Source organism: Populus nigra, chromosome 3, assembly GCF_951802175.1.
Source record: "Populus nigra chromosome 3, ddPopNigr1.1, whole genome shotgun sequence".
Taxonomy (NCBI): domain Eukaryota; kingdom Viridiplantae; phylum Streptophyta; class Magnoliopsida; order Malpighiales; family Salicaceae; genus Populus; species Populus nigra.
The window spans coordinates 27,035,532-27,060,899 of NC_084854.1; the positions used below are offsets into that span (position 1 = coordinate 27,035,532).

Consider the following 25,368-nt stretch of genomic DNA (forward strand, 5'->3'; position numbering starts at 1 on the left):
TTTCTAGTTATTACAGTGTGAGTCCTGAAACTCAATGCATACAGACATGTCCCTTGATGAAAAAACGGATCTCAATATGATGAAGAATTCAAAAGGTTCCATATATATATATATATATATATATATATATTCTCCAATTATCACATAGCATACCAGTTATGTTTTTAGAAACCAAGACTAGAGAAAGGAAACGACACCTTGACCAAAATTGGTCTAAAACAAAAACAATTAAAAACACCAGCTTTTCAAGAACTAGCATGGGGTGGCGTGTGCTCCTCAGCTTGGTCCCATGAATCACTCGTCCAGGCCTGGGCCATCCGTGCACACCAGGAGATCTCCAGCAAGCTCTTCTTGTACAGTGGCGCAAGTCTCCAAAAAACCATCCTCTAGTTCATCATCATTGCCAACTCCCTGATCTTGTGAGCCTATATCATCATCAGAATGGATGGCTCCCTTCTCCGTTATTGTTCTGTCCATTATTAATGTAGTGGTCGTCTTGTTCTCGTATATAATTCTTTTCAATCTCTGGAGAAAGGTTGTAAGAGGCATAGGATCGTAGAAATCATCAAGGCATAACTTCTCTAACAGTTCAGTTCTTTCATTGTCAGCAGAACTCGTCTGTCTCCAACGATACGTTCTTGTGACCATCATGATCACAACTGTTATCCACACTTGAATTGATCTTAACAGATGCTTCCTTGTTAAGGGAAACAACAAGAGAATGTAGGTTAAAGTAATCAAGACCTAGTTTATCTCCGCGGCCATCGTCATCAACATTATTATTGCTGTTAGACAGAGAAGAAGATATTGCTTCTTTCAGTTCTTGATCATTGTCACATGAGTCTTGACGGCATGGTGAAAAATAACTGAACTCCATGTATTCTTGAGAAGGAATTGCGAACAAAGTATAGTAACAAACAAAATTAGTGTTAATGGTTACTTAGATAAGCAGATGCTAGCTAATCGGTTTAATTTATATATAGGATGTGATCAAGTGTTCTGTGAGGATTCAATCACTGAATAAATACACTTGTTTAGTTTCCTCCTTAAATCAGTTCTGGAAAAGGATTTTATTTCTTCATTCTCTAAGAAGAAAAGAAAGGGATTTTTTTTAAAACTAGTTAATTAAGGCCATTTGAACTTTTGAAGAAGATTTAAAAAATTATTAAGGAGCTTGTTCCAAGATGTGATAAAGGGCTGGAAATTTTCGAACCTAAGCATAAGATTTGAGAATAATATTCCATAAAGAATATCAAGCTAGAAACTGGGCTAGCGGCAGGCAGGGCTATATTGCCCCCGTTTGTTTTCGATCGTTTCTCAGCTTTGCTTTTTTTTTTTTTTCAAAAATAAATAGTGGTTTACTTTGAATCTTATAAATTGTTTGTTTTTCTGGTAAAAACGTTGTTTTTTTATTGAAAATTAATTTTTAATGTTTTTTACAAATAAATTTTAAAAATAAAAGAATATTATTTTAATATATTTTTAAATAAAAAATACTTTAAAATAGAATTACCAGCCCTTAAAATACAATTCCAATCAAATATTGTGGCTGCCGTCCAGCGTGAGAAAGACAACAACCACAAGTAGAAGAGTTCCCCAGTACTTTGCCAAAGAATCTTTTTTGTTTTTTGAAGAATTTTATAAGCTTTTTATGTGAATGTATTTTGGTGTTATTACTGTTATTATTATTATTATTATTATTATTCACCACTCTCATAACAATAAAATAAAATAAAATAAAATAAATTCACTTTCCCTTTCGAATTAGTTCAACCACTGATAATTCCTGTTTCCGAACATAGAGAGTTCAATGTCTTAAGATTACCCATGAATCACACACACACACACACACACACACACACCTCAATAAAAGAGAGGGACCCTTTAATTGGTAAAGAGTCTTTTTTTAAAAAAAAATTTGTTAATAAGTTACAAACATAGAAAATACATTTTTAAAATCCTTTAAAAAAACTCGATCTTGACATGTAATTTGATTTTAAAATATTTTTAATAATTAAAAATAAAAATAAAAATAAAAACATTTAATAAATTTCACTCACTAACACATTAATTCTAGAACATATTTTATACACAAAAAAATTATTTTGTCCCCATTTATTTGTTGGAAAGTAGTTTCTTTTTCAAAAGTGAATTCTGGTAAAGTGAATTTTGAAAAAGTGAATTATTTTTTGATATTTAGTAGTGTAATGAAAAATAAATTAGAAAACACTTTCCAGTGTTTATTTATGTCATAGAAAATGAGCTGGAAAATAACTTATTAATGTTTTATTTTTTTCAAGTTTATTAAAATAATGAGGAACAAATCTTACAAATTAAAAAGTTGAATGAGAATGAAATTGAAAAAATAATAATTTTATAAATTATCTTAAATAAAATAAATAATAATTAAAATAATAGAGATCAAATCTAAAAATAAAAAAAATTAAAATTGAAGAAATTAAATTAATAATAATAATTAACACACTTTTCTGGAAACTAAGCCAAATTTTTTTTAACTGAAATGTGTTTTTTGTTGACTAACTTTTATAATGGTAAATAAATATAGAAAAGTTTGGAAAGTGATTTTCAGGAAACAAACATGACACAAAATAAAAATATTTTTCTAAAAATGAAATCAAGTTTTTTTTTAATTAAAAAGTATTTTTTATTGATTAATTTTTTTAATGATAAATAAAGATAAAAAAGTTTAAAAAAAGTTTCCAGAACAAAAAAAACTCTACATTTCTCTATTATTATTATTATTATATGTTAAAATAAATGGTCAGTCAAAATGACCCACCTGGTTCGTAAAAGTCAAACATCATACGCGCACTCTTACAATAAGAAATAATTAATGAAGTCTTAAACGCAGACAAGAAAAGTCTTCATCTTTCCCTTTCTTTATAGTTTTACCTTATAATTTCCTCATTTTGTTTTCGATTCTTTTTAGGGTTTATCTTTCAATCCAAACTAAATAATCTTTCCCTCCTTCAATTTATTTCTATCTCTGTTTATTTGCCATTGCTTTTTTCTGGATTTATTATTGTTAGTCTTAATCTTTAGCTAAAATTCATTTTAATTACACTGTTAATCACATTATTTGTCTTTGTTTCCTTATTAGATCACAATTATTATAAGACTCCATGAAATTTCTTTTTCAAAAGGTTTCAGTCTTGATACACCTTTTTTTTCTCCTCGTAAACCCTCTTTTTCTTCAAGGTTAGTTCATAACAATCCAAGAAGACCCTTTTTGTGGCTTATCATTTCAGGCTCGTGTAAAATCTTTGTAAGTTGCAAGGATTTTACGTTAAAAAGAATTCTGGGTTTTGTCTGTTATTGTCTGAAGTTTCTTGTAAAACTTGTTTGATCGGTTCTTTCAAATAAGAAGCGCCAAAAAAGACTTGTTTTTGGTGGTGCTGTTGTATTTTTGGCTTCAAAATATTAGTGGGTTTGATTCAGTTTTTATTTTTATTTTTTATACACGCGCGCGCGCGCACTAAAGTTTAAGCCTTTTGTTTGTGTATTATGGGAGGAATGAAGCTTGTGGTTCGTCTAATAGAGGCAAGGAATTTGCCACCAACGGATCCAAATGGATTAAGAGATCCATATGCCAAGTTACAGTTAGGAAAGCAGAAATTTAAGACAAAAGTTGTAAAGAAGAACTTGAACCCAAGCTGGGGAGAGGAGTTCAATTTTAAAGTGGAGGACTTGAATGAGGAACTTGTAGTTGGTGTCTTGGATGAAGACAAGTACTTCAACGATGATATTGTTGGGCAGATTAAGGTTCCAGTTTCGCATGTTTTTGATGCGGACAATCAGTCACTTGGCACTGTTTGGTACTCACTGCAACCCAAAAACAAGAAGTCCAGGTTCAAGGAATGCGGTATGTTGATTCCTTGTAAATCAAACTCTTGCCTTCTGTTGTTTTGTCAATTCTGTGCTTTAGTGCGTGTTACCTTTTTGAATGTATATGACTTGTGAAAGCTATTTGGTCCTCTTGTAGTAGCAATGCTTAGGTTTATTTCTGTGCTTTCCATCTTAATCTTCTGTCCTTAGCTAAGGTTGTATCCTGTTTGATGTTAGAGTTTTGATTGACTTGTGTGTATTTGATTCTGATATTTTTTTTAACCTAGTTTAAGATCTTGCTTTATGGATGCAGTTAAGAATTCAGATTGTGCAGTACTTGTTTAAAATGTTGTCTTCATACATTTGATGTATAACATTACTGATTGGAATTGCATGCTCATCTTTTATTTTCTCCAACAGGTGAGATTCTTTTAAGTATATGTTTTTCTCAATCTTTTCCTGACTCAAATTGCAATGCTTCACAATCGAAGAAGAATATGGATGTAATGCGATCTCCGTCTAGGTCTTTTAATGGGACAAACAACTCATCCCCAGCAAGATTAGAAGAAACTGCTTCCTCAAAAGAAGAGAAGTTTTTTGCACAAAAGAACTTAGCTGGAAGAATTGTTCAAATATTTAACAAAAATTCAGACGTGATTTCAGTCACTACAAGTAGAAGCACTGAAATTTCAGAGCAATCAGAAACTGATGGATCTGAGGTTTGTGATGATAGGGCTGAGGACCTGTCCTCTTCTGGCAACTTTGAAGAACTTATGAAAGAGATGGAATCTAGAGATGTAGGAAGTGAAGTTCCAAATAACCTACCAGGAGGAATCCTTGTAGACCAATCATATGTGATTTCACCCCCAGATTTAAACTCTTTTTTCTTTTCACCTGATTCAAGTCTTGCCAGATTGTTGTCAGACTTTGTGGGAAATTCAGAACAGCAATTTGGTCCTTGGAGATTTGAGAATAGTAGTGAGAGCTTGAAAAGAGTAATTACTTACGTAAAGGCACCAACCAAATTAGTTGGTGCTCTGAAAGCTAGTGAGGAACAAACTTATCTAAAAGCAGATGGGAAGATATTCGCTGTTTTGATCAGTGTGAGCACTCCGGATGTAATGTACGGTAGCACCTTTAAAGTTGAATTGCTTTACTGCATTACTCCTGGCCCTGAGTTGCCATCAGGAGAGAAAACTTCACATTTGGTTATATCCTGGCGCATGAACTTTTTACAAAGCTCCATGTTTAAAAGTATGATAGAAAACGGAGCCCGTTCAGGCGTAAAGGACAGTTTTGAGCAAGTTTCAACTTTTTTATCTCAAAATGTTAAGCCAGTTGATTTGAAGGACTTGGGATCTAGTAAGGAACAGGTTCTGGCTTCATTGAAGGTGGAACCCCAATCAGATGGGAAGCTGGCCATACAATATTTTGCTAACTTTACTGTAGTCTCTGCAGTTTTTATGGCATTGTATGTGTTTGTGCACATCTGGCTAGCTGCAACCAGTGCAATTCAAGGGCTTGAATTTGTTGGGCTTGACTTACCAGATTCAATTGGTGAAGTCATTGTGTGTGGTGTCCTGACTCTTCAGTGTGAAAGGGTGTTAGGGTTGCTTTCACGCTTCATGCAAGCTAGAGCTCAAAAAGGTAATAGTCAAACGTGTACTCCCTCTTTTCTGCAGGTCTTAACTATTCATAAACTACGCAACTCTACTGTCTGCCTCTGGCTGAATGCCTGGGGTGTCTATATATTGTTTAACTATTGTTTGTTTCGAGCAGCAGTTAGTTAATTTAACTTTATATTGTTAGTCTTGCTATCATTTGACTTTTTCCTGTGTATCTAATAACAGGCACCGATCATGGAGTAAAAGCACAAGGAGATGGTTGGGTGCTTACGGTTGCCTTGATTGAGGGAAGTCATTTGCCGGCTGTTGATTCTAGTGGCTTCTGTGACCCATACGTGGTATTCACCTGCAATGGGAAAACTAGAACAAGCTCAATCAAGTTTCAGAAATCTGATCCTCTGTGGAATGGTCAGTATGTCCTATATCAATTTTCCATATAGATGCATTTTTTTTCCCTGAACTGTTATGCAATTGTATGAATCATGCATTGAAAGGCTTTTAAATTCTGTGAAAAATATGATTCAAACCATGTTTTAATTGATCATCTTGATAAAACACCTTGGATGTTGCAGAAATATTCGAATTTGATGCCATGGATGATCCTCCTTCTGTGCTGGATGTGGAAGTCTATGATTTTGATGGGCCTTTTAATGAATCCATGTCCTTGGGACATACAGAGATTAATTTTGTAAAATCTAATCTATCAGATTTAGCTGATGTGTGGGTTCCTCTTCAAGGAAAGTTAGCACAAGCATGTCAGTCTAGGCTGCACTTAAGGATTTTCTTGAACAATACGAGAGGTAGCAATGTTGTTAAAGAGTACTTAAGTAAGATGGAGAAAGAGGTGGGGAAGAAGGTAAATAGTTGGCTGTTCTGCCCTGGAGTTTCAATTTGTTAATGCACTGTACATCTTGTGTGTATTCTGCTTGTGCTCTGTTACCTACATAAATTGTTAATGGGATTTTGTAGATAAATTTGCGTTCTCCTCAAACAAATTCAGCCTTCCAGAAGGTTTTTGGGCTTCCACCAGAGGAATTCCTTATCAATGACTTCACCTGTCACTTAAAACGAAAGATGCCATTACAGGTGCTGTTAGTGTAATTATACATCTCAAGTTTGTTATCTACAAGTTTAAATTTTGCTCCTTCCTAAGCTTTTTAGCATGACTTGTGATTGTATCTTACAGGGTCGGCTGTTTCTTTCAGCAAGAATAATTGGATTCTATGCAAATTTATTTCGGCAGAAGACTAAATTTTTTTTCCTTTGGGAGGACATAGTTGATATCCAAGTTGATACTCCTACTCTATCATCAATGGGTAGTCCAGTTATCGTTATAACTCTCCGACAAGGCAGAGGTATGGATGCCAGGCATGGAGCCAAGACAATTGATGATGAAGGGAGGCTGAAGTTTCATTTCCAGTCTTTTGTATCTTTTAATGTAGCAAATAGGTAAATAACAAATGTTATATAGGACCTTTGGTCTTTCTTTTACTGAAAGCTACTACATCATCATAACTGTGAAAATAATGGATAGGAGCAGGACAACTGTGACGCATAGTATTTTAATCTTCTTCTTGTTTTTTTTTTCTTTTTGCACTGAATAGGACAATCATGGCTTTGTGGAAGGCCAGATCATTGAGTCCTGAACAGAAGGTGCAAATAGTTGAAGAAGAATCAGAAACCAAATTCCTTCAAACTGAGGAGAGTGGGTCTTTCTTGGGTCTTGAGGATGTCAGCATGTCTGAGGTTTATGCTTGTTCCCTTTCTGTCCCTGTAAGCTCTCTTTCTCTCTCTTCCAATTGTATGAGCTTGCATGCATATTATTCATACATGCCATAATCATGCCTATACATTTTGGATTTGTTTATCTTAGTCTGCACATTGTGAAAATATGTGTTTGTCTGATCGTGGATATTGTGTTTTAGATCAATTTCTTATCGGAGCTGTTTGGTGGGGGTGAATTAGATCGTAAAGTAATGGAGAAAGCTGGTTGTCTTAGCTATTCTTACACCCCATGGGAATCAGTGAAGACTGAAGTATACGAGAGGCAATTATATTACAGATTTGATAAGCACGTATCTCGTTTTGGAGGAGAGGTCACAAGTACACAGCAGAAATACCCCCTCTCTGATAGGAAAGGTTGGATTGTCGAAGAGGTTATGACTCTTCATGGAGTTCCCCTGGGTGACTTTTTTAATGTATGGCTAGAAACTTGATTAACTCTGCTCCCCACTTTTGGCTTTTATTTTCTATTTGCGGTGTTCTTTCTTCCTCATAATTGATAACTTTAACTTTCCTTCATCTTTTTGAAGCTTCACCTGAGATATCAAATTGAGGATTTTCCCTCAAGACTGAAGGGCTGTCATGTGCGTGTATCCATGGGAATCGCATGGCTGAAAAGTTCCTGGCATCAAAAAAGGATTTCAAAGAACATCATCTCAAGCCTGCAAGATCGTCTGAAGTTGATATTTAATGCAGTTGAAAAGGAGTTTGCAAATAGATAACGAATGGTTTTCGGGCTGCTTCTCAATATTTTATATGATGGGGGCGTAGTTGGAGATGGCTGAGTGTTCGTATACACCTTCAGCACCAAACCAACTCTCTCTTTCCATTTTCATCGGGGTAGTGATATTGGTTTTAGATATTGAATGACTGTTCATGATTGTGTATCCAGCCATGTGCTCCGTTCTCTCCACGTTGATGTTGTTGCAGCATTTTGTTCTATCTGCCCTTCTTTGGTTTGAACCCAAATTGGAGGAATCGTGGGACTTCAGAGTTGAACTTAATGGAGACTAGTTTAGTTCTTTCCACTTTTGTGGACATTCTAAAATGATATCGAGCCCCGTGCTGTAACCAGCTCTGTCAGCAGCAGAGTTATATATACATACTCTCTGTAAATGTAGATAATCCAGAATCTCAACTGACTAGAACAGCTTGTGCAGTTTCTTCTGATATTGCCAAGGATATTTTTTTTTTTTTATCATTATCTTTATTTTTCTAACCAAACATTATTTTATCCATGTTTTGTTGATGTTGAAACATTAACCAAACACAACCTTAATTATTATCATAACCAAATACAACCTTAATTATGATCATTGGAGTACTTATGTGGATGGTGAGTGATTATAGGGTCTCAAGGATATTTTATCTCTAAAAACTTGAAAAGAAAAAAAATTGATTAAAGCTGATTTTATATTTTCCTCTTTAACTAAAAATACAAAGTAAAAAAAAAAGGAAGAAGGGAAACTTCATTATCATCACTTGATTCTTAGTTTAAGCAACAAACAACAAAGTTGTCTCCACTTTCCTACAAGGCCTAAATATACCATTGAAGGAGCAACTTTGTCTGGTATCAAATAAGTTTTTGGATGAAATTGATAAAAATTAGATAATTTCAGATGAAATTGAGAATTAAGTAATGATACTTTATGATGGAATGGAAAACGAGTTTGAGCAAAAGAATATAACTGGTATAAAACTAAACATAGGGACAGTTTCTGTAAACTAAAAAACAGAAGCAAAATCGAAGGCTCAAAACATTAAAATTAAAAGAAAAGAAAAGCGAAGCTTGAAGGAAGCAGCTTTCTTTCTCTGCTTGGGGCTGGCTTTTGCTGCTGCGTGGCCCTCCCCCTCCCCCTCCCTCCATAGCTAACACACTCTAACATCCCAGAAGAAACAGCTTCAGGTAAACTCCCAAGAACCCAACTCCTTGTTTAGATTAGATTTCATTAAGCTTAGAAAAGACGAATTCTTTTTTGCCTTCTTAATTAATATCTGATCAAGGGTCGATTTATATCCTTTTCTCTCTCTTTATTGTCTATTAAATATTCCTACTGTTATTTCTTTAAGAAGGGTCATGTAAAGTTTGCTTCTTTGGAATCCAAAATCTTTGGACTGATAACTATGTGAATGAAATCTGGGTTTTTTTATTGACAAGTTTAGTTTTTTAGTTACTTTTGTCTATAGAAGATAAGCTAGATCTCTATTATATTGTATTTGAATTTAGGGTTTTGGATGCGAGGGTGTGGTGCTGCTTTATCTTGTTGATCGGTTTCATTTGAAGGATATGCAAATTTGAATATCTGGGTTGGTTTCTTTTTTGATGCTACAGCCACATTGCAGTCCTGTTTAGCTGAGGAATCTTATTGAGGAACTATATTTGATATAATCAGGGGGGGACAGAGAATGTATGGTAGAGCAGGTCTTGAGAGATTTAAAAAAGCTGAATCTACTGAACCCTTCTCAGTGTCTGTCAATTCGACTCCCAAAACCACTACACTACCTGCTACTAAAACTGTTACACAACCCTCAGTTCAGTATTCGCAATCTAAGACACAATCCCAGTTCCGAGACCAACCTCATGCTGCTCAAAAACCTGAGGTGCCAGAAGCTGGGCCATTGTTGGGGAATACTCAGCCAGTGACGCAAGTTGGTGGAGGGCAGTCAACTTGGCAGCCACCAGATTGGGCAATTGAGCCTCGACCAGGAGTTTATTATCTTGAGGTTTTGAAGGATGGAGAGGTTCTTGATCGGATTAATTTGGATAGGCGGAGGCATATCTTTGGGAGGCAAATTCCTACTTGTGATTTTGTGCTTGATCATCAGTCTGTTTCACGCCAACATGCTGTTGTAATTCCTCACAAGAATGGAAGGTTAGATCCTTGCTCTAGTTTTTATTGATGCTGCTTTGCTTGGCCTCTTGTTTTAGTTGTGTATAATTTCTGCCTTTGAACATTGTTGCGATTTTTCTTATAATTGTCATCATCATAGATGTTATAGGCTATGATGTTCCTGTATTAAGCATGGGTGTGCTGAATATGATGGTTCTTTCACTAAGAGTTGGTTGATCAGCTCTGGTACAGTCATGTAGTTGGGTACAAGTATGGCATGGACAAGATAATAACGATGGCAAAATAGAAACAAATAGTAATTACTAATTTTAACTGTGAAATGGAAACTAGATTGGTATTTCCTATTGGTATCTGTTTCAGTTAAGATGTTTCTCATTTAAGGATCGGGAATGTGAAGCTAAAGTCAATTTTGGAGAAGGTTTATAGCTAAATGATCTGGATTGTCAATCCAGTAATGTTCATCGTAGCTTTCTTAAGCTCACAAGTTTTGTAACTCAAGCGCTTCTCATCTTCTGCAGCATATTTGTGATTGATTTGGGGTCTGCACATGGAACATTTGTGGCAAATGAGCGGTTGACCAAAGATACCCCTGTTGAGCTGGAAGTGGGGCAGTCTTTGCGGTTTGCTGCATCAACACGAACTTATATCCTGAGAAAGAATGATGCAGCTCTTTTTCCTCATCCTCCACCACCCTCAGATATTAACATACCACCACCTCCTGATCCATCTGATGAAGAAGCTGTTGTAGCATATAATACTTTTTTAAATCGTTACGGTCTAAATAAGCCTGATCTATCAACTAAATCAAGTGAATCCAGTGATTCATTAAGCAGAAGACATGATGACCTGCAATCGGAGAGAGCTGCTAAGAGAATCAAGAAAGCAAGGGTTGTTTTCAGGGATCAAGTTGGGGGTGAGCTGGTTGAAGTTGTTGGTATTTCAGATGGTGCAGATGTAGAAACAGAGCCTGGTCCAATAGGTGTAAAAGAAGGAAGTCTTGTTGGAAAATATGAATCCCTTGTACAGGTTACTGTAATACCCAAAGGTAAGGAACAATTCTCAGCAAAGGAAAACAATGCTTCACAAAAAGGTGTCACTAGTAAATTACAACAAGTCTTGAATAAGGTTAAAGCTGCTCCAAAAATTGGGATGTATGATGACCTTTATGGAGAATCATTTGCTGGAAAAGTGGGTTCTTCCTGGGCATATTCTTCTGATAGTTCTGCTGGTAATGCAGCTTCTCCGACTAAAGATGGCCAAGGGAATGCCACTGGTTCTTTGAGTGGAAATCCCCAAAGTAACTTGAGCGTTTATGACGACGACAATGATTTATTTGGTGACTAGTTGAAGCGAGGGAGCACATTGTTGCCACACCATGTCCCAAGGTAATAGCCATTAGAGGCCATTGTTTCCCATGTAATTTGGAAATTTTGTTGTATTTTACCAGCAATTTTTTTGTTCTGTGTAATGGCAACTGCTCATTTGGGCTGTATTTTGCAACTCGCACCTTTTAGCCTTCAAACTTGTGTTAACCTAGAGGAAATGGAGTAGAATTAAGTCGTGGCCAGTTTTTTAGCTGCTTATCAAACTCTTCCGTGGTGATACATCTCCTACTTGATGTGCTTGCACTATGCATATTGGTGCTAGGAAGCTCATGGTAATTTGGCAAAGGTACTGACAGTAGAAAAATCTTCTCTCTCCCGAAACAACTTGGGCTTCCTCAACAGTCATTTCCTCATGTTCTCATTTCAGCGTTGTCCATGCAACACATTGGCACCGTGGGATTTATATTGAATGACATAAGGTATAGATAGACTACAGTGTAGCTCCTTTTCGTGATGAGCACAAAATCCAGGGTTAACTAATTCATCCTAAGGTCAGAAGATTGAAGAATTTTACTGTTTCTTTCCTACTCTCTTCAATATCTAAAGTAAAACTCAAGCTCAATGTTTCTCTTTTTTCTCCAAATTTTAGAGCAGTGATCACATCCTGAACTCAAAGAAGATAAAGCATGAAAATGACACGAGTGATTCCGAGTGCTTTGAAAGCATTTTATTGACTTTACTGTGAATGTTGTCATCATCTCAACTCGAGTCGAGAGTCCGTTGAAGGGAGAGAAAAAAGAGATTGTTGTGCAACACTACTTTCTGGATGCCATTATAGTTTCCACTTAAAATATATTGGTTTGCATCATCTTATCGTATATAGTAATAATTTTTTTAGCTCCTGAAAATGGATGTTCCAAAAAATTGAGTAATTGACAGCTTTGTTTTTACTCTCAAAGGAAAGTATCTCCACAATTTCCTGCAGAGAGCCAATCTAATAATACCAAGTGTTTTTCTGGCTATTGCTTGAAGCAAGGAGCGATAGCCCAGAGCCAGCATTCATTTTTCAGGGCAATAGACTGAAAAGGCTACGTGGATGATCCCACACACAATATTCATCATCGCGTCCTTTTCTTCTGAAAGAATGCTAGAAACTAAAACAGCAGAGTATTGCTCTTGGATGCACAGGCATGGCATGGGATTCAAAATTCAACGGTGAGAAAGAGATGCAAAGCTGAAATGCCACAATGGGCTCGATGAATGTTAGGCTCACTTGCCACAATAGAAGACCACGCGGTGGCATCAACCAATCTTGGCTGCCCAAATGTGAGAAGAAAAGGGTTCCTCTTCTACTCTCCGGGACAATATTGTAGGGCCATATGATATAGACTATAGAGTGGGGATTGACTAGTGGCATATACCTAATACCTCTGCCTAACCTTTCATTGAAACCGAGGTTTGCAGAACTTCCTCGATTGTCCTTGTTATCTATCATGTTCTCTCCATGGATGTTCTATCTTTTTTCTCTCTTTTTTTAATAATACATAATACATCCATGATTCATGTTTGCTATCAATGAAACTCTGCCACACACACCCTAACACAGAAACTCTGCCATAGACGCCCTAAACCTAGCCTTGGCATCATGTTTTGCTGCCGACATGGTAAGCTAAAAACCAATGGATCCAAGTTGTTGAAATGACAAGCTTGGCAGATGCTCTCATGAGTAGAGGTTCGATCCATTACTACTACTTTATCCTGCAACGAGAAAAGGACGGGTCTCTTTAACAAAGCCTTGTATTCCATCTAACTTGAAGAAAAGAGTTAATTTCTTTATCTCCTTCATAGATCATAGGAATCTGAATCATATACCAGTAATATTTTTGGGTGCAATTGCTACATTATTACCTAGAATCCCTTAATTTCTATATTATAGCTTCTCTTTATCAAAGTTGAATTTGATTTTAGCACATGAAAATTAGTTCACAAGTCGAAGCTCAACGAAGACAATGGAAACACATTGGGTAAGTAAGACAATAAAGATAAAAGATACGTGTCTTTTAATATTTTATAGTTTTAAAATAAAAGAAATTTAATTACTTCTATCATATATATATATATATATATATATATCACTAATCAAAATTAATCTAAAAAGTTTATATATAATTAAGGATGGATGTTGAATTAATTCATCCAAGGTCACATAATCAATAAAAGGTAAGAATTTAAGTCACACTGCTTCGTATAATTAGCATTATAGATAGTAAATTAGATCATTGACCGGAGTGCTATGTTGTAGGCTAAATTTAATTTTTTTTTAATGTAAAAAAAAATTAAGTGTTATTAATATATATTTTTTTTTTTTAGTAAAAACAAATTTAAATTGTGTAGAGATTTACATGATGTGATCCAATCGACTAGATGAGTCTAAAAACAATTTAAATAACTGATAAAAACATAGTTTGACTCAAGATAAATATTTAAGATGATATTTTTTTATAAATATTAAAACGATAATATATTAGATTGATTTGAGTTAATCTGAGATAACTTACCAATTCGATATCAGGTTATGAGACTATAATAACCTAAAAAAGAGCAAGTTAAAACAAATTATGAAGCCAAGTTTTTAATAAATTCAATATTGAATAATGAAATTAAAAAAAAATCTAATTAAAAAAATGATATGAGTTAATCTGAGTTAACCTGATAAATTCGTGACCCGACTCATAAGATTAGGATAAATAGAAAGAAAATTGAAATAAATTATGAAACTTAATTCTCAATCAAACCTAGTTTAAAAATGAAATTAAAAAAAAAACTAAAAAAAAACACATAAAAGATTCAAGTCAAATTCGCAGTTCGGACGATAACACTAGGATAACCTTATCAAAATCAAACTAATATTTTTTTAAGGCTTAACTCCCAATAAATCCAATGTTAAAGAAAAGAATTGAAATTGAAAAATCAATTAAAAAGATAATTTTAGTTATCATGGGTTAAATCGCTACATCCGTGACCTGAGTCATGAGATAAGAATAACCTTGTAGAAAGCAAATTAAAATAATTTAATAAGTTTAATTTACATTTAAGTAAATGAAGGATTAAATTAAAATAAAAAAATCAATTAAAAAATGAAAAAAAACTTGAATCAATCCGTTAAATCGACATTCCAGTCATGAAATCGGGATAGCCTATAAAAAAATAAAAAAATAAATCCTCAATAAGTATAATAAATATAATGTTAAAGGATGGAATTGAAATTAAAAAATAATAATTTAAAAAAGAAAAAAAAAAAAGGAAGAAAACAAATACAGTAAAATTTCTTTTTTTAATTTTTTTTTTATTAATTGTTAACAGAAAAAAGCACATGAAGGAATGGTTAAGAGAGGGTCAAGGGGATAAACATCAGCTACTTTCTAGCACAAAGTCAGATGGTCGGTTAGCTTGGTGCCCTTTTCAAAACTGAAAAGTAATCAAGGATGATGATGATGATGGTAAATATGCAATTGATTAGGCTCGTCTATCATCGCTCTCTTGTCATGACATCATCCACTTTGATCTCCAAATTAAAGACCAAAGTGTATCATTTTGTGTTTCTGTAGCTTTTACTGTTATCATTTGGTTAAGAAAAGTGATAAATTATATTTCTTTTTAATCAAGATCGATCGAGTTCTAAAGACAAAACACAACCATACAAAGCATCTTAACAGTTAAGACATCACATCCACCTCTTCGACTTTCCCTCCTCCCCTTGTAAGGACTTGGAGTGGTGAATGGAGTAAAGAAGATGGATCCAAAAAAACACAATCTTTTTTAAATCAAAGCAACAAAAAGAGGAGAAGGGATTGACGCGAGCACACGTGAAATGCTAAGCAGCAGATTAATGGTGGCATTGAAGACCGAAGAGAACCGCTTGTCTGGTGTTCGGCCTCCAACAGTGCAGAGCAGGCAAATCCTATCGTCCTCACCGGCTGCTATAGGAACCAGAGGCATCCAACGGCATAACGACAGCACACGTGGCCGACATGCAAATCAAGGCAAGGACTAGATGAAAGAAAGAGAATATCATTAAGCTAGCTAGTGGAGAGGAGCATGATGACGAATAGCACAGTGGATCCTTCTTGCTTTGCTTGGTCCCACTTGTAAGACTTTATTTATATATATATTTCCATTGTTTTAAAAAGGGACCGCAGTTGAAGAAAAAATAAAAAAAACTCTCTTTATTTGGTCAAGGACTCATGGATTTTATATGTTTTAAATTTAACTTCTTAATCCGTATTCGAAACCTTACATAAATTCGACTCCCCATTTGAATTTTAAAACTATACACCTCTTCACATTCTTTTAAGATTATTTTTCCTGTACAGAAATTCGATCCATGTTGCTAGGATGTGATTTTTTCATGTGATTAGAGGGTTAACAACTTCATAATTATGTCCAAGCATCTGAAATCAAACAGAGACATTCTAAAACAAAATTATAAAGTGTAGAAACAACATAAAATTCAATCCATTTCTTGTTCAAATATTCATGAGAATTTATCTCCCTTGAGGTTCTTAACCACGAGGCAAAACCAAACCATAATTGGTTAAATCTCTTAAAAGTGATAGGAGAAGCACTTTTTTTGGTAGCTATAACCATTGTTCAATTGCATTTTGCATGCTTTCCGAGAGATTAATCATAGAGCACCAATTTCCAGCATAAGAAAAGGTGACTGCTATCTCCTGTTTGCTCCCTCATTTTGCTTTTTTCTAAATCTTCTACCATATATAATATGCTTTTGATACATTACCATGTTGACTAATCCCAACCAACCACCCCTTCTCTCTATCCTCCACTAGCCTTGGTGAGGTGAGACATAGAGAGGAAGAGGAGAGACTCATTTTCTTCTCTCTTGTAGTTGTTGCGAGTGTGTTGTCTTGCTAGTTGAGTTAACAGAAACCCGCAGTACCACAACCTCCTCTTCTCCCTTTAGCCAGCAGGATTACATGCATGAAGCCTTCAAGTCATTTCTTGAATGTCACATACATACCTGCTTCTCATGTTTATGTACACTGATGGGCACCTGTTTGTTCCTGATTTATGTTTCCATGGTACTGCTGTCTTTGCTTCCTTTATCAATTATCACATCAAGTTGGAAGAGTGTTGAATCTTCAGCTTTTCATCACTTGTGCAATTAAGGGTTCTGCTGCTGCTCGCTTGAAATCGAACAACTACTTGTGGACTGTGGTATGTTCACTCTTCTTGATATTTGCTTACATATGCTTACTTCTTCATTATGTGAACAATTGTGTGTGTGTTTTTGCTTTGGTCCAGTCTCATTGATGATGATGATGATGATATACAGTGGTAGATAATTAAGTTGGTAAAATGGGAATAATCGGAGTGATTTGATTGACAGAAATCTGCTTGACTCGTTATTATTGTCCCCCACTCAATAGCCAAAGCACAAAAGCTAGCTCAAGGTGCTTTTTTGTTTATATGCAGATTTTAGAGATTCCGTCACACTTTGGTTAGCTAGAGGATAAAAATATATATATATGGAAAAAGAAGCTTTACTGTATGCTTTGAATAAAATAATTCCAATAGAATATGGACAAGGAGAAAATTATAAAACCTTCTGGGACCTTACGGAAAACCTTCCGGGACCTTGTGGACAAGTTCCTTTATCAATTTCGAAAGGGATTGTTAACAGAAGTAGGTAAATGGAGTATCATAGTGGAAGGAAAAAATTTTGAATGTCAATTAATGATTCTGAATTGACATGAGCATTTCTTTTTTACTATTCTTTATTGTTGATGTTATTATGTAGTGTTTAGAAGAGAAAGCTCTTAAGGGCTTCTGGCTTCAAGTACCTTGGTGTTGTGCTCCATTACCACTGTGTTTCTCTTTTCACCACCACCTGTTGGTGCAGACCACTAGGTTAGATTTCAACCAATCTTTAAAAGCACCAGGACCAACATAGCATTCTATCTGGACCACCAATACCTAAAGGTACAGTTTTTTCTTTTCTAGATGAGGAGGGATAGGGAGATCATGTTCTTATTTTTATGGAGGAAATCACAAAAACTGGTCTACTCTCCATCTGTTTAGCTTTTGTTAGGCGTAATACTTCAATTGCCTAAGGGACACTGAGATATTTGGGCTGCTGCAGAACAGGAAAGATAAACAAAAGCATATCAACTTAGATTGTGTAGTAGTTGTCTGCCTAGAGAAAATTAAATCGAGTCTCCAAGTCATACTGTCATAGTGACCACAGTTACTTTTATTTCATTATGATGGAAGTTCATGTCTCTTTCTTCCTAGATGCCATCCATGTTTCACATAAGATATGGTTTGAAGAGATTTGATTGCATGCAGTGTCTATCTATCTTTCTGACTTCATGTCACCAAATTATACATGGCAGCATCATTTCATATCAATTAAGCTAGGTAACACTGTTTATTTTCTTGCCATCAATTTTAATTCCCTGAGCTGTTGATCAGTTGAGCCTATCCTCCTCTTGCTTTATTGTGAGATGCTCTAGAGCAATTGAGTGGTCAACTACTGCAAGAACAGGGTTGGTGTGAGATTTAATGTTCTATGTTATTACCCCTATAAAGAAACCAAGGCAAAGGAGTCTTTTATTTAATTCCCAGGTTTCAACAGATTCACAAATTTACTTCTCACTCAAATTGGTTAAAATGGAAAATCTATTTATTACTCATCCGCCGACAATCAACCTGTTTTTAAGCAAGGAAAAGGAAACTTTTTGCCTACAAATTGGCCTTCTTCATCAAAGAGTAAAGAACCAGTACCGCCAATACTTTTAGCTCTGTCTATACTTCCTGGAGATAAGAAAAGGAAAGCACCCCTGAAGTGGCTAGACACACAACTCCATTATGCATGGACTATATGCTTTGATTTGGTTGCAAGCCATAAAAGGTCAAGAATCACTTCATTTTTTCATTTCCTAAACTAGTTGGAAGACATGCTTAGGCAATGTAATTAGGAGCCATCAAACATCATCATAGTTATGGTAGGTATTTGCTCAACCTTTCAATTCCAAGCATGATTATGAGCTGGAGTGTTATTGTTTGCCCTCTAAGTGGTTTGTCAGATAAAATTATCAAGCATCTCCTTTTGTCATGGAATGTTTAATTTCTGAGTTGAAACTTTAGTGTTTTTCCATCAATCTTTAGGATCTTCCATTTGTCACATGCCTACAATATTACAGCTACAAAGTTTACTTGCTGGGAATCTCATCGGACCAATTTTCATGCATCGAGACTTGAATACATCTGTTACTTGACCTATATATAGTTATTTTGTTTTATAGTGTATAAGGTTACTATGTTTGCGTGGGGACTGGTGTGGTTGGTGAGGTAATTGCTGAGGCAGAGCCACACATTTACGGCTTAAAGGGGTTTCAGATTCTGCCAAATCAGATATTTCAGTCTCTTATGAGGTATATCTGTCAGCATTTTAGCACAACAAGTACAAAATCCCATGCCTAAACTTGTAAACCAGTGAGAGTTCTTGCCTTGCTGATTAAGCATTTAATCAACTTCAACCACCAGATTAACTTTTAATGAACCTGACAAAGATATAAACTAGAGAAAGTTTTGCATGATTTAGGGTGTCAAAGAAACTGCTTCTGTTTCCTGTAAAGATTCTTCTTCTAGCACGATCCTCTTCTCTCTAAGAGCCTGACAGCACCGTCCTCTTCTTCTGTTGTTAAAGGGCTTGTCTTGTAGGGTTCTATACAGAAAAACATTGAATATGATGGGGCCCTTGTTGGATTAAAAAGGTTAGGTGAGGTAAGGCCTACATGCCAATTACATTTTAAAAGTGTTCAACTCTCCGTGTTTAACACTTTTGCATGCTAAAGCTGTACAGTTATGTGGATTGACATGTTTTTCATGAATTGTGATCCTTCTTCCACCATCTCAGTTTCTCTTGCTTTTCTTCCTCATGTTTTTGATAATTTTGGCCATAACTGTGAAGCCACTGCATGGTGATGAATCTTTTTCTCAAAATTAAATGTTTCTTTATGAGCTGATGAAGTTGTTAGATTACTGCCCTTGTGCCCTGTCAATCATTTTGAGTATGTCCTAAAAACTCCCTAAATTTTTCCCTTAATTAGTGACTATTTGCATGTTTAATCCAATCATATTTTGCAATTTCCCCTTTGATTTTCTTTTTACCAATTCACTTCAATATGTTTTGAAAATTAGTATTTTTTTTCCTTACTTTTTTTCTACTATATTTTTTTTTTGACATTTTCCCAACATTTTTCTCAGGTTTGATTTTCCCAATTTTAGTTCCAGGCAGCAGCAAGTGAAGATGGGAATTATTCAGCAGAAAAGTAATTAACATTATTGAAAGAGAAGATATATAAAGAGATTTTCTCTTTTAGCCAAGTTTCTGGCCTTCTTCTGTGTATTATGCCATTCCTTTTAATACATTTCATTTAGAATCTGTTCTGAACAAAAAATAAATTAGAATTCATGAATCACCATTGCTGAACTAATTGAAGTATACAATGAATACATAGATTGCATTGGTTAATATTGTCTGATATACAAAATTCATGTACAAATTACTATGGTTAATCACGGAGTAGTTTTCTGTTTACTAAATTGTATATAAACACATCCTGGATTTCTTTCAGGTAAGATCTCATAAGGGCATGCTCCATTGTTCTGAAGTTAAAATCTCTCACTTTCTTTTGATTAAAGGAAAAGAAAATTGCGAAAATGAAATTTATGAAACTTGGGACGAGGCTGGATACCTTCTACACAGAAGAGGCTACCAGGTATGCTGATCTATCGCTAAATTCTATTAGATTAAAGTTGCATATATCATATGTGAGTTGTATTCAGTCATGTTAGTACTTTTGAATTGCAGGTCTGTGGTATCAGATATACCTAACGACCTTGTTATACAAATCAGCAACATCAATTATCTTCTTCATCAGGTATGATTTAGCCAGGGCATGTAAAATACAATTTCACTATTTAATCTACGTTTCTTGATTTTCTGAACCTTAAATTCATCCAAGATGACTTAGATTCTTATTAGTTTTACTGTTCTTAGCTGCAGTTTTCACTATTACCGAAGTGTGGCCTCTTACAAAGGCTGTGTGCAGATTGTTATGATTCAAGTACTGTTACCGTACAGCTGCATGATATTCCTGGAGGGGAAGATGCTTTTGAGCTGTGTGCTAAATATTGCTACGGAATAACAATCAATCTCAGTGCTCACAACTTTGTATCTGCATTTTGTGCTGCAAAGTTCCTTCGAATGACAGAAGCTGTTGAGAAGGGAAATTTTGTCCTTAAACTTGAGGCCTTCTTTAATTCCTGCATTCTAGTAGGTTGGAAGGACTCCATTATCACATTACAGACAACAGTCAAGCTAACTGAGTGGTCAGAGAACCTGGGAATCATCAGAAGATGCATTGATTCAATTGTTGGAAAAATCCTCACACCCCCTGCAAAGGTTAACAAATACATTACATAAACAATTACAGAACTGTTCTTTAGATTACTAAATCTTTTCCGGAAAATCATCTTTCTTTGCAGGTCACATGGTCCTACACTTACACTAGAATAGGGTTCAACAAGCAGCAGCAATTGGTTCCGAAGGATTGGTGGACAGAGGACATATCTGATCTTGACATAGACCTTTTCCGGTGCATAATTATAGCTATCAAATCAACACATATGCTCCCACCGCAGCTCATTGGTGAAGCTTTGCATGTTTATGCCTGTCGTTGGCTACCAGACACTACAAAGATCACACGTCCAGAGAGCTCAGTGTCTCAGACTGATGCGGTTACAGATAAGCATCGGAAAATTCTTGAAATCATCGTGAATAAGATCCCATCAGATAAAGGGTCCGTTTCAGTTGGTTTCTTGTTAAGACTTCTTAGCATTGCTAACTACCTAGGGGCATCTACAGTTACAAAGACAGAACTTATAAGGAGATCAAGCCTGCAATTAGAGGAGGCAACAGTTAGTGACCTGTTATTTCCTTCACATTCATCCTCTCATCAATATTATTATGATATTGACTTGGTTGCGGCAGTGCTAGAAAGCTTCCTGTTGCTATGGAGAAGAACATCACTAGCACCTACAGAAAACACCCAGTTTATGAGATCAATTAGAAAGATTGGAAAGCTTGTTGACTCTTACCTTCAAGCAGTTGCCACAGATATCAACTTGCCGGTATCAAAAGTTTTATCTGTTGCAGAAGCTTTACCAGATATTGCCAGGAAAGATCATGATGACCTTTACAGGGCAATAAACATTTATCTCAAGGTAAAAAAATTATATGCAATATACGTTACCAAGATAAAAAGCTCAAGTCCTGTTCAGCAACTCAATAATTTCCATGCCCTAATGCTCTTCATGTTTTATTTATCATCCTATATTCTTGCTTTTTTGTCTTCTCAATTAAAACAGAAGCATCCTGATCTAAGCAAGGCAGACAAGAAGCGTCTCTGCAGGAACCTAGACTGCCAAAAACTGTCACCAGAAGTACGTACTCACGCTGTAAAGAATGAGCGGCTACCATTAAGAACAGTTGTGCAAGTCCTATTCTTTGAACAAGAGAAAGGCTCAAGGGAAAATGATCATAGAATGCCAACACAGGAGCTTCTACTCTCCAGAGGGAAACAGATACCGATAGTAAGGGACGAGCTAAGTAAGCAACAATTAGGCTCGTATGAACAGACCATCCGATCAGATGGAATACCGAGAACTCCAGCACCGTCCGAAAGCAGTACAAGAGATGATCAAAAACTGAAGAGACCTGACAAAAAGACACCGCTGGAAGCAGGAAAAAAAGGTGGCGAGAGAACAAATAGAGGAGAAGGAATCTAGAGGAGGAGGAAGCTCTGGAAGCAAGATGAATGCCAAGAAGATTAACAACAAAAGTGTATCAGGCCATAGCCGTGGTAAAAGTAGAGACAGGTTGTAGATAAATTTAGACCATCACATTTCCATTTTCGCTTTTCTTTCTGTAGAAGAAGGGTTTAATTTAGTTCACATCATTTCAATTACTATTAGTAGTGACACATAAAACAAAAGCAAACCCAAAAATACATAAAAATAGTATTCGAGAGGGTAATAATAATTAGGAATCCTTACATCATAGTTAAGAAAGACACGCACGCACGCACACATAAAAATAAGCAAGTATTTTTAGCTTATCATTACAAGACATGTTGAATTGTTTCAATGAAAGCCCGGAGATACAAGTTTAAATCCTTAAGAATATAAAAGCATAATTAATATAAAATAATAATATAATACTAGCATGCATATTAAATATATATTTAGGTCTGCAATTGATATGAAAAAAAATAAAAAACTTAGCATGCATGTACTTAAATTAAAATAAAAAGGGTATATAATGAATAAAGATAACGCTGGAAATCCAAGAGAATCTATTACCTGCATTCAAACTACTTAAAACCTGACGCAACTCTATACTGGTGCAATCTATCTTAAGGATAAAGCTTAGTTTTACCAAAAGTTCTATCTACACTGGACTTTCATAACCAATGCATTACCAGTGTGCTATGTAAACGTTTGAATAAGGTGAGAAGAGTTAATTCATTGCAAGCATATCAGTTTTAATCCTCTATATGGTTTCAAAGCCTGAAATCTCCTGCGAGAACAATTCAAATCCTACAATGTCTTCTCCTCAGTATCAAAACCAAAATCTCAACCCCAGCACACTCTGTAGAAACACAAATTTTCTACCAATCAAATTTTACCATGTGTTATTTTATTCTTTAAAAGAAGGGATAAAATAAAATTGAAATAAATGACATGGAAAATAAATGAGCCTTCATATATTTCTTGGCCAATGAAAAGTTGACACTTGGGATGAGATATTCAAGATATCTTGTCATAAATACAAGATCCCATAAGATATCTCTTCATAAATGCAAGATCCGGTCAATAAATATCAACCAATAAAATTATGCCATGTGGCATTGGAAAAGGACCTAAGAGCCCCTACAGATCTCTATAAATAGAGGGCCTCAACCTAAAGGAAGGGGGATTCCGGGAGATACAAATTTCCTTCAAGACAAGCTCTGCAAGCAAGAAAGCTCTCGCTCTCTCTCTCTTCAAGCAAGGAAGCTCTCTCAAAGAGTTCTCAAGCCTCCTTCATCTACGCTTGAAGTCTACAAAGAACGAAGCTCTGTTGGATCAAGCCTAAACGCCCCATAAGAGTTCTTCAACAACACTTTGAAGACAAATCAAAGGTACTCTTCAAAGCATCAAATCACCAAATCTCGCTTCGCAATACACGCCCAAATTCGCGTTCTTACAAAGCACAAATCTTGGCTTGATTACTCAAATAAATCAAGTCGCCATACATCAAACCCAAGGGAAGAATCAGAGGATTTCCATATTCTTTTGAAAGAATATATTACATAGAGATTGTACTCATTCATATATTTAATAAAATCATATATTTGTACACGTGTGCTTGTTTAATTTCAGGTGCTCAAAATTGTGTCTACAAATTTCTGGCGACTCCGCTGGGGAAATCTCTACCTCTCATCTCTTCCCTTCAAGAAAGAATTTTCAACAAACTCTCAATGGCAACTAGGAGGAACATGATCACCATTGTCGCTTCGAAAAGCAACAAGGCCACTGATTCAAGTCACCAACATACTATTGAGGATTCTTCAACCCCGCCATTGAAAACAAAATCCATCGTCGAGTTGTATGAACAAACTAAGCCGACTCTCAAGTTGACATCAACTTCGAATGCAAGAGAGGCACAAGATCTCGCCTCAAAGATGAAGCCACAAGCAACTCCACTACAAGAGTCAAGTGGGGCGCGTGAAATTCTCTTCGGCACTCAAAGCGATTTCGACAATTCACCTATGGAAACTTCTCCGTGTCAATCACCAAGTAAGGCTTCGGGTTTTGGCACCATGTCAGTGATGATGACCGAGACAACATCTTTGGAGGATCAAGTGGCTAACTTGACAAAACTCGTCGAGGGGTTTTCGACTTCACTCAAGGCAAAAGACCACGAGATAGCAAAGTTGATGAACAAACTTGAGAGCTTGAACGAAGGAGGCCAAACCTCGACTACCAAGGCTTTTCAAGCAGATCAACTAGATGTCATTGAAGAGTCTGCAATCGGAGCTGTGAAGAATGTACGCGGTATTACTGATGGCATCTTCACCACAAATCAACTGAAAGAACTCATCAAGGAAGCCATCACAGACCAGGTGGAAAGCTCAATTCAACTCTCGTATTCGTATGCGAAGCCGTACACCCAAAGAATCGACCTGTTAAAGATGCCTCTAAGTTACCAACCACCAAAGTTTCAACAATTCGATGGCAAGGGAAATCCTCGGCAACACGTAGCTCACTTTGTGGAGACTTGCAACAATGCCGGGACTAATGGCGATCTCATGGTAAAACAGTTTGTTCGTTCCTTGAAAGGTAATGCCTTTGACTGGTACACTGACTTGGAGTCTGGCTCGATTGATACTTGGGAGCAGTTGGAGCGCGAGTTTCTTAATCGCTTTTACAGCACTCGTCGTGTGGTTAGCATGATTGAACTCACTAATGCACGTCAATGGAAGGAAGAGCCTGTCATCGACTACATTCATCGGTGGAGAAACCTTAGCCTCAACTGTAGAGATCGGCTCACCGAAACTTCTGCTCTAGACATGTGTATTCAAGGGATGCATTGGGGACTACGCTACATTCTACAAGGCATCAAACCAAAGTCTTTTGAAGAATTGGCTACTCGTGCACACGATATGGAACTTAGCATTGCGGCGGCTGAAAGTTCATTATTACCTATGCAAGAGCCTAAAAGAAATAAGCCTGAAGGTCGTAGATTCAGAAAGAGCACTCTAAAGGTCGAGGGAAAGCAATCTTTAGTAGTTAACTCAGCTGCTGTTA

General features: G+C 35.9%; 3 protein-coding genes across 4 annotated transcripts; all 3 read left to right on the plus strand.

Moving 5' to 3' along the window:
• Positions 1-2,869: 2,869 nt before the first annotated feature.
• LOC133688714 (C2 and GRAM domain-containing protein At1g03370-like) lies at positions 2,870-8,451 on the plus strand. Its single transcript, XM_062108291.1, has 9 exons — positions 2,870-3,883; positions 4,267-5,493; positions 5,697-5,879; positions 6,044-6,327; positions 6,441-6,557; positions 6,658-6,920; positions 7,076-7,244; positions 7,397-7,669; positions 7,784-8,451. Exons 1-9 carry the CDS (start codon positions 3,526-3,528, stop codon positions 7,973-7,975), a joined length of 3,066 nt encoding a protein of 1,021 aa, XP_061964275.1. The 5' UTR covers positions 2,870-3,525; the 3' UTR covers positions 7,976-8,451.
• Positions 8,452-8,851: 400 nt separating this feature from the next.
• Positions 8,852-11,693, plus strand: LOC133688715 (protein phosphatase 1 regulatory inhibitor subunit PPP1R8 homolog). 2 transcript variants are annotated; one of them, XM_062108293.1, is made up of 3 exons: positions 8,852-9,159; positions 9,481-10,126; positions 10,624-11,693. In XM_062108293.1, the coding sequence occupies exons 2-3, from the start codon at positions 9,660-9,662 to the stop codon at positions 11,447-11,449; spliced, it is 1,293 nt and encodes a 430-aa protein (XP_061964277.1). In that variant the 5' UTR covers positions 8,852-9,159; positions 9,481-9,659; the 3' UTR covers positions 11,450-11,693. The 2 variants fall into 2 exon arrangements, with proteins under 2 accessions (XP_061964277.1, XP_061964276.1); XM_062108292.1 differs by having other exon boundaries at positions 8,853-9,159; positions 9,586-10,126.
• Positions 11,694-16,720: 5,027 nt separating this feature from the next.
• On the plus strand, positions 16,721-22,484 carry LOC133689406 (BTB/POZ domain-containing protein At5g47800-like). Its single transcript, XM_062109272.1, has 7 exons — positions 16,721-19,236; positions 19,720-19,784; positions 20,091-20,234; positions 20,327-20,396; positions 20,522-20,920; positions 21,004-21,741; positions 21,886-22,484. The coding sequence occupies exons 3-7, from the start codon at positions 20,176-20,178 to the stop codon at positions 22,303-22,305; spliced, it is 1,686 nt and encodes a 561-aa protein (XP_061965256.1). The 5' UTR covers positions 16,721-19,236; positions 19,720-19,784; positions 20,091-20,175; the 3' UTR covers positions 22,306-22,484.
• The last annotated feature ends 2,884 nt before the right edge of the window (positions 22,485-25,368 follow it).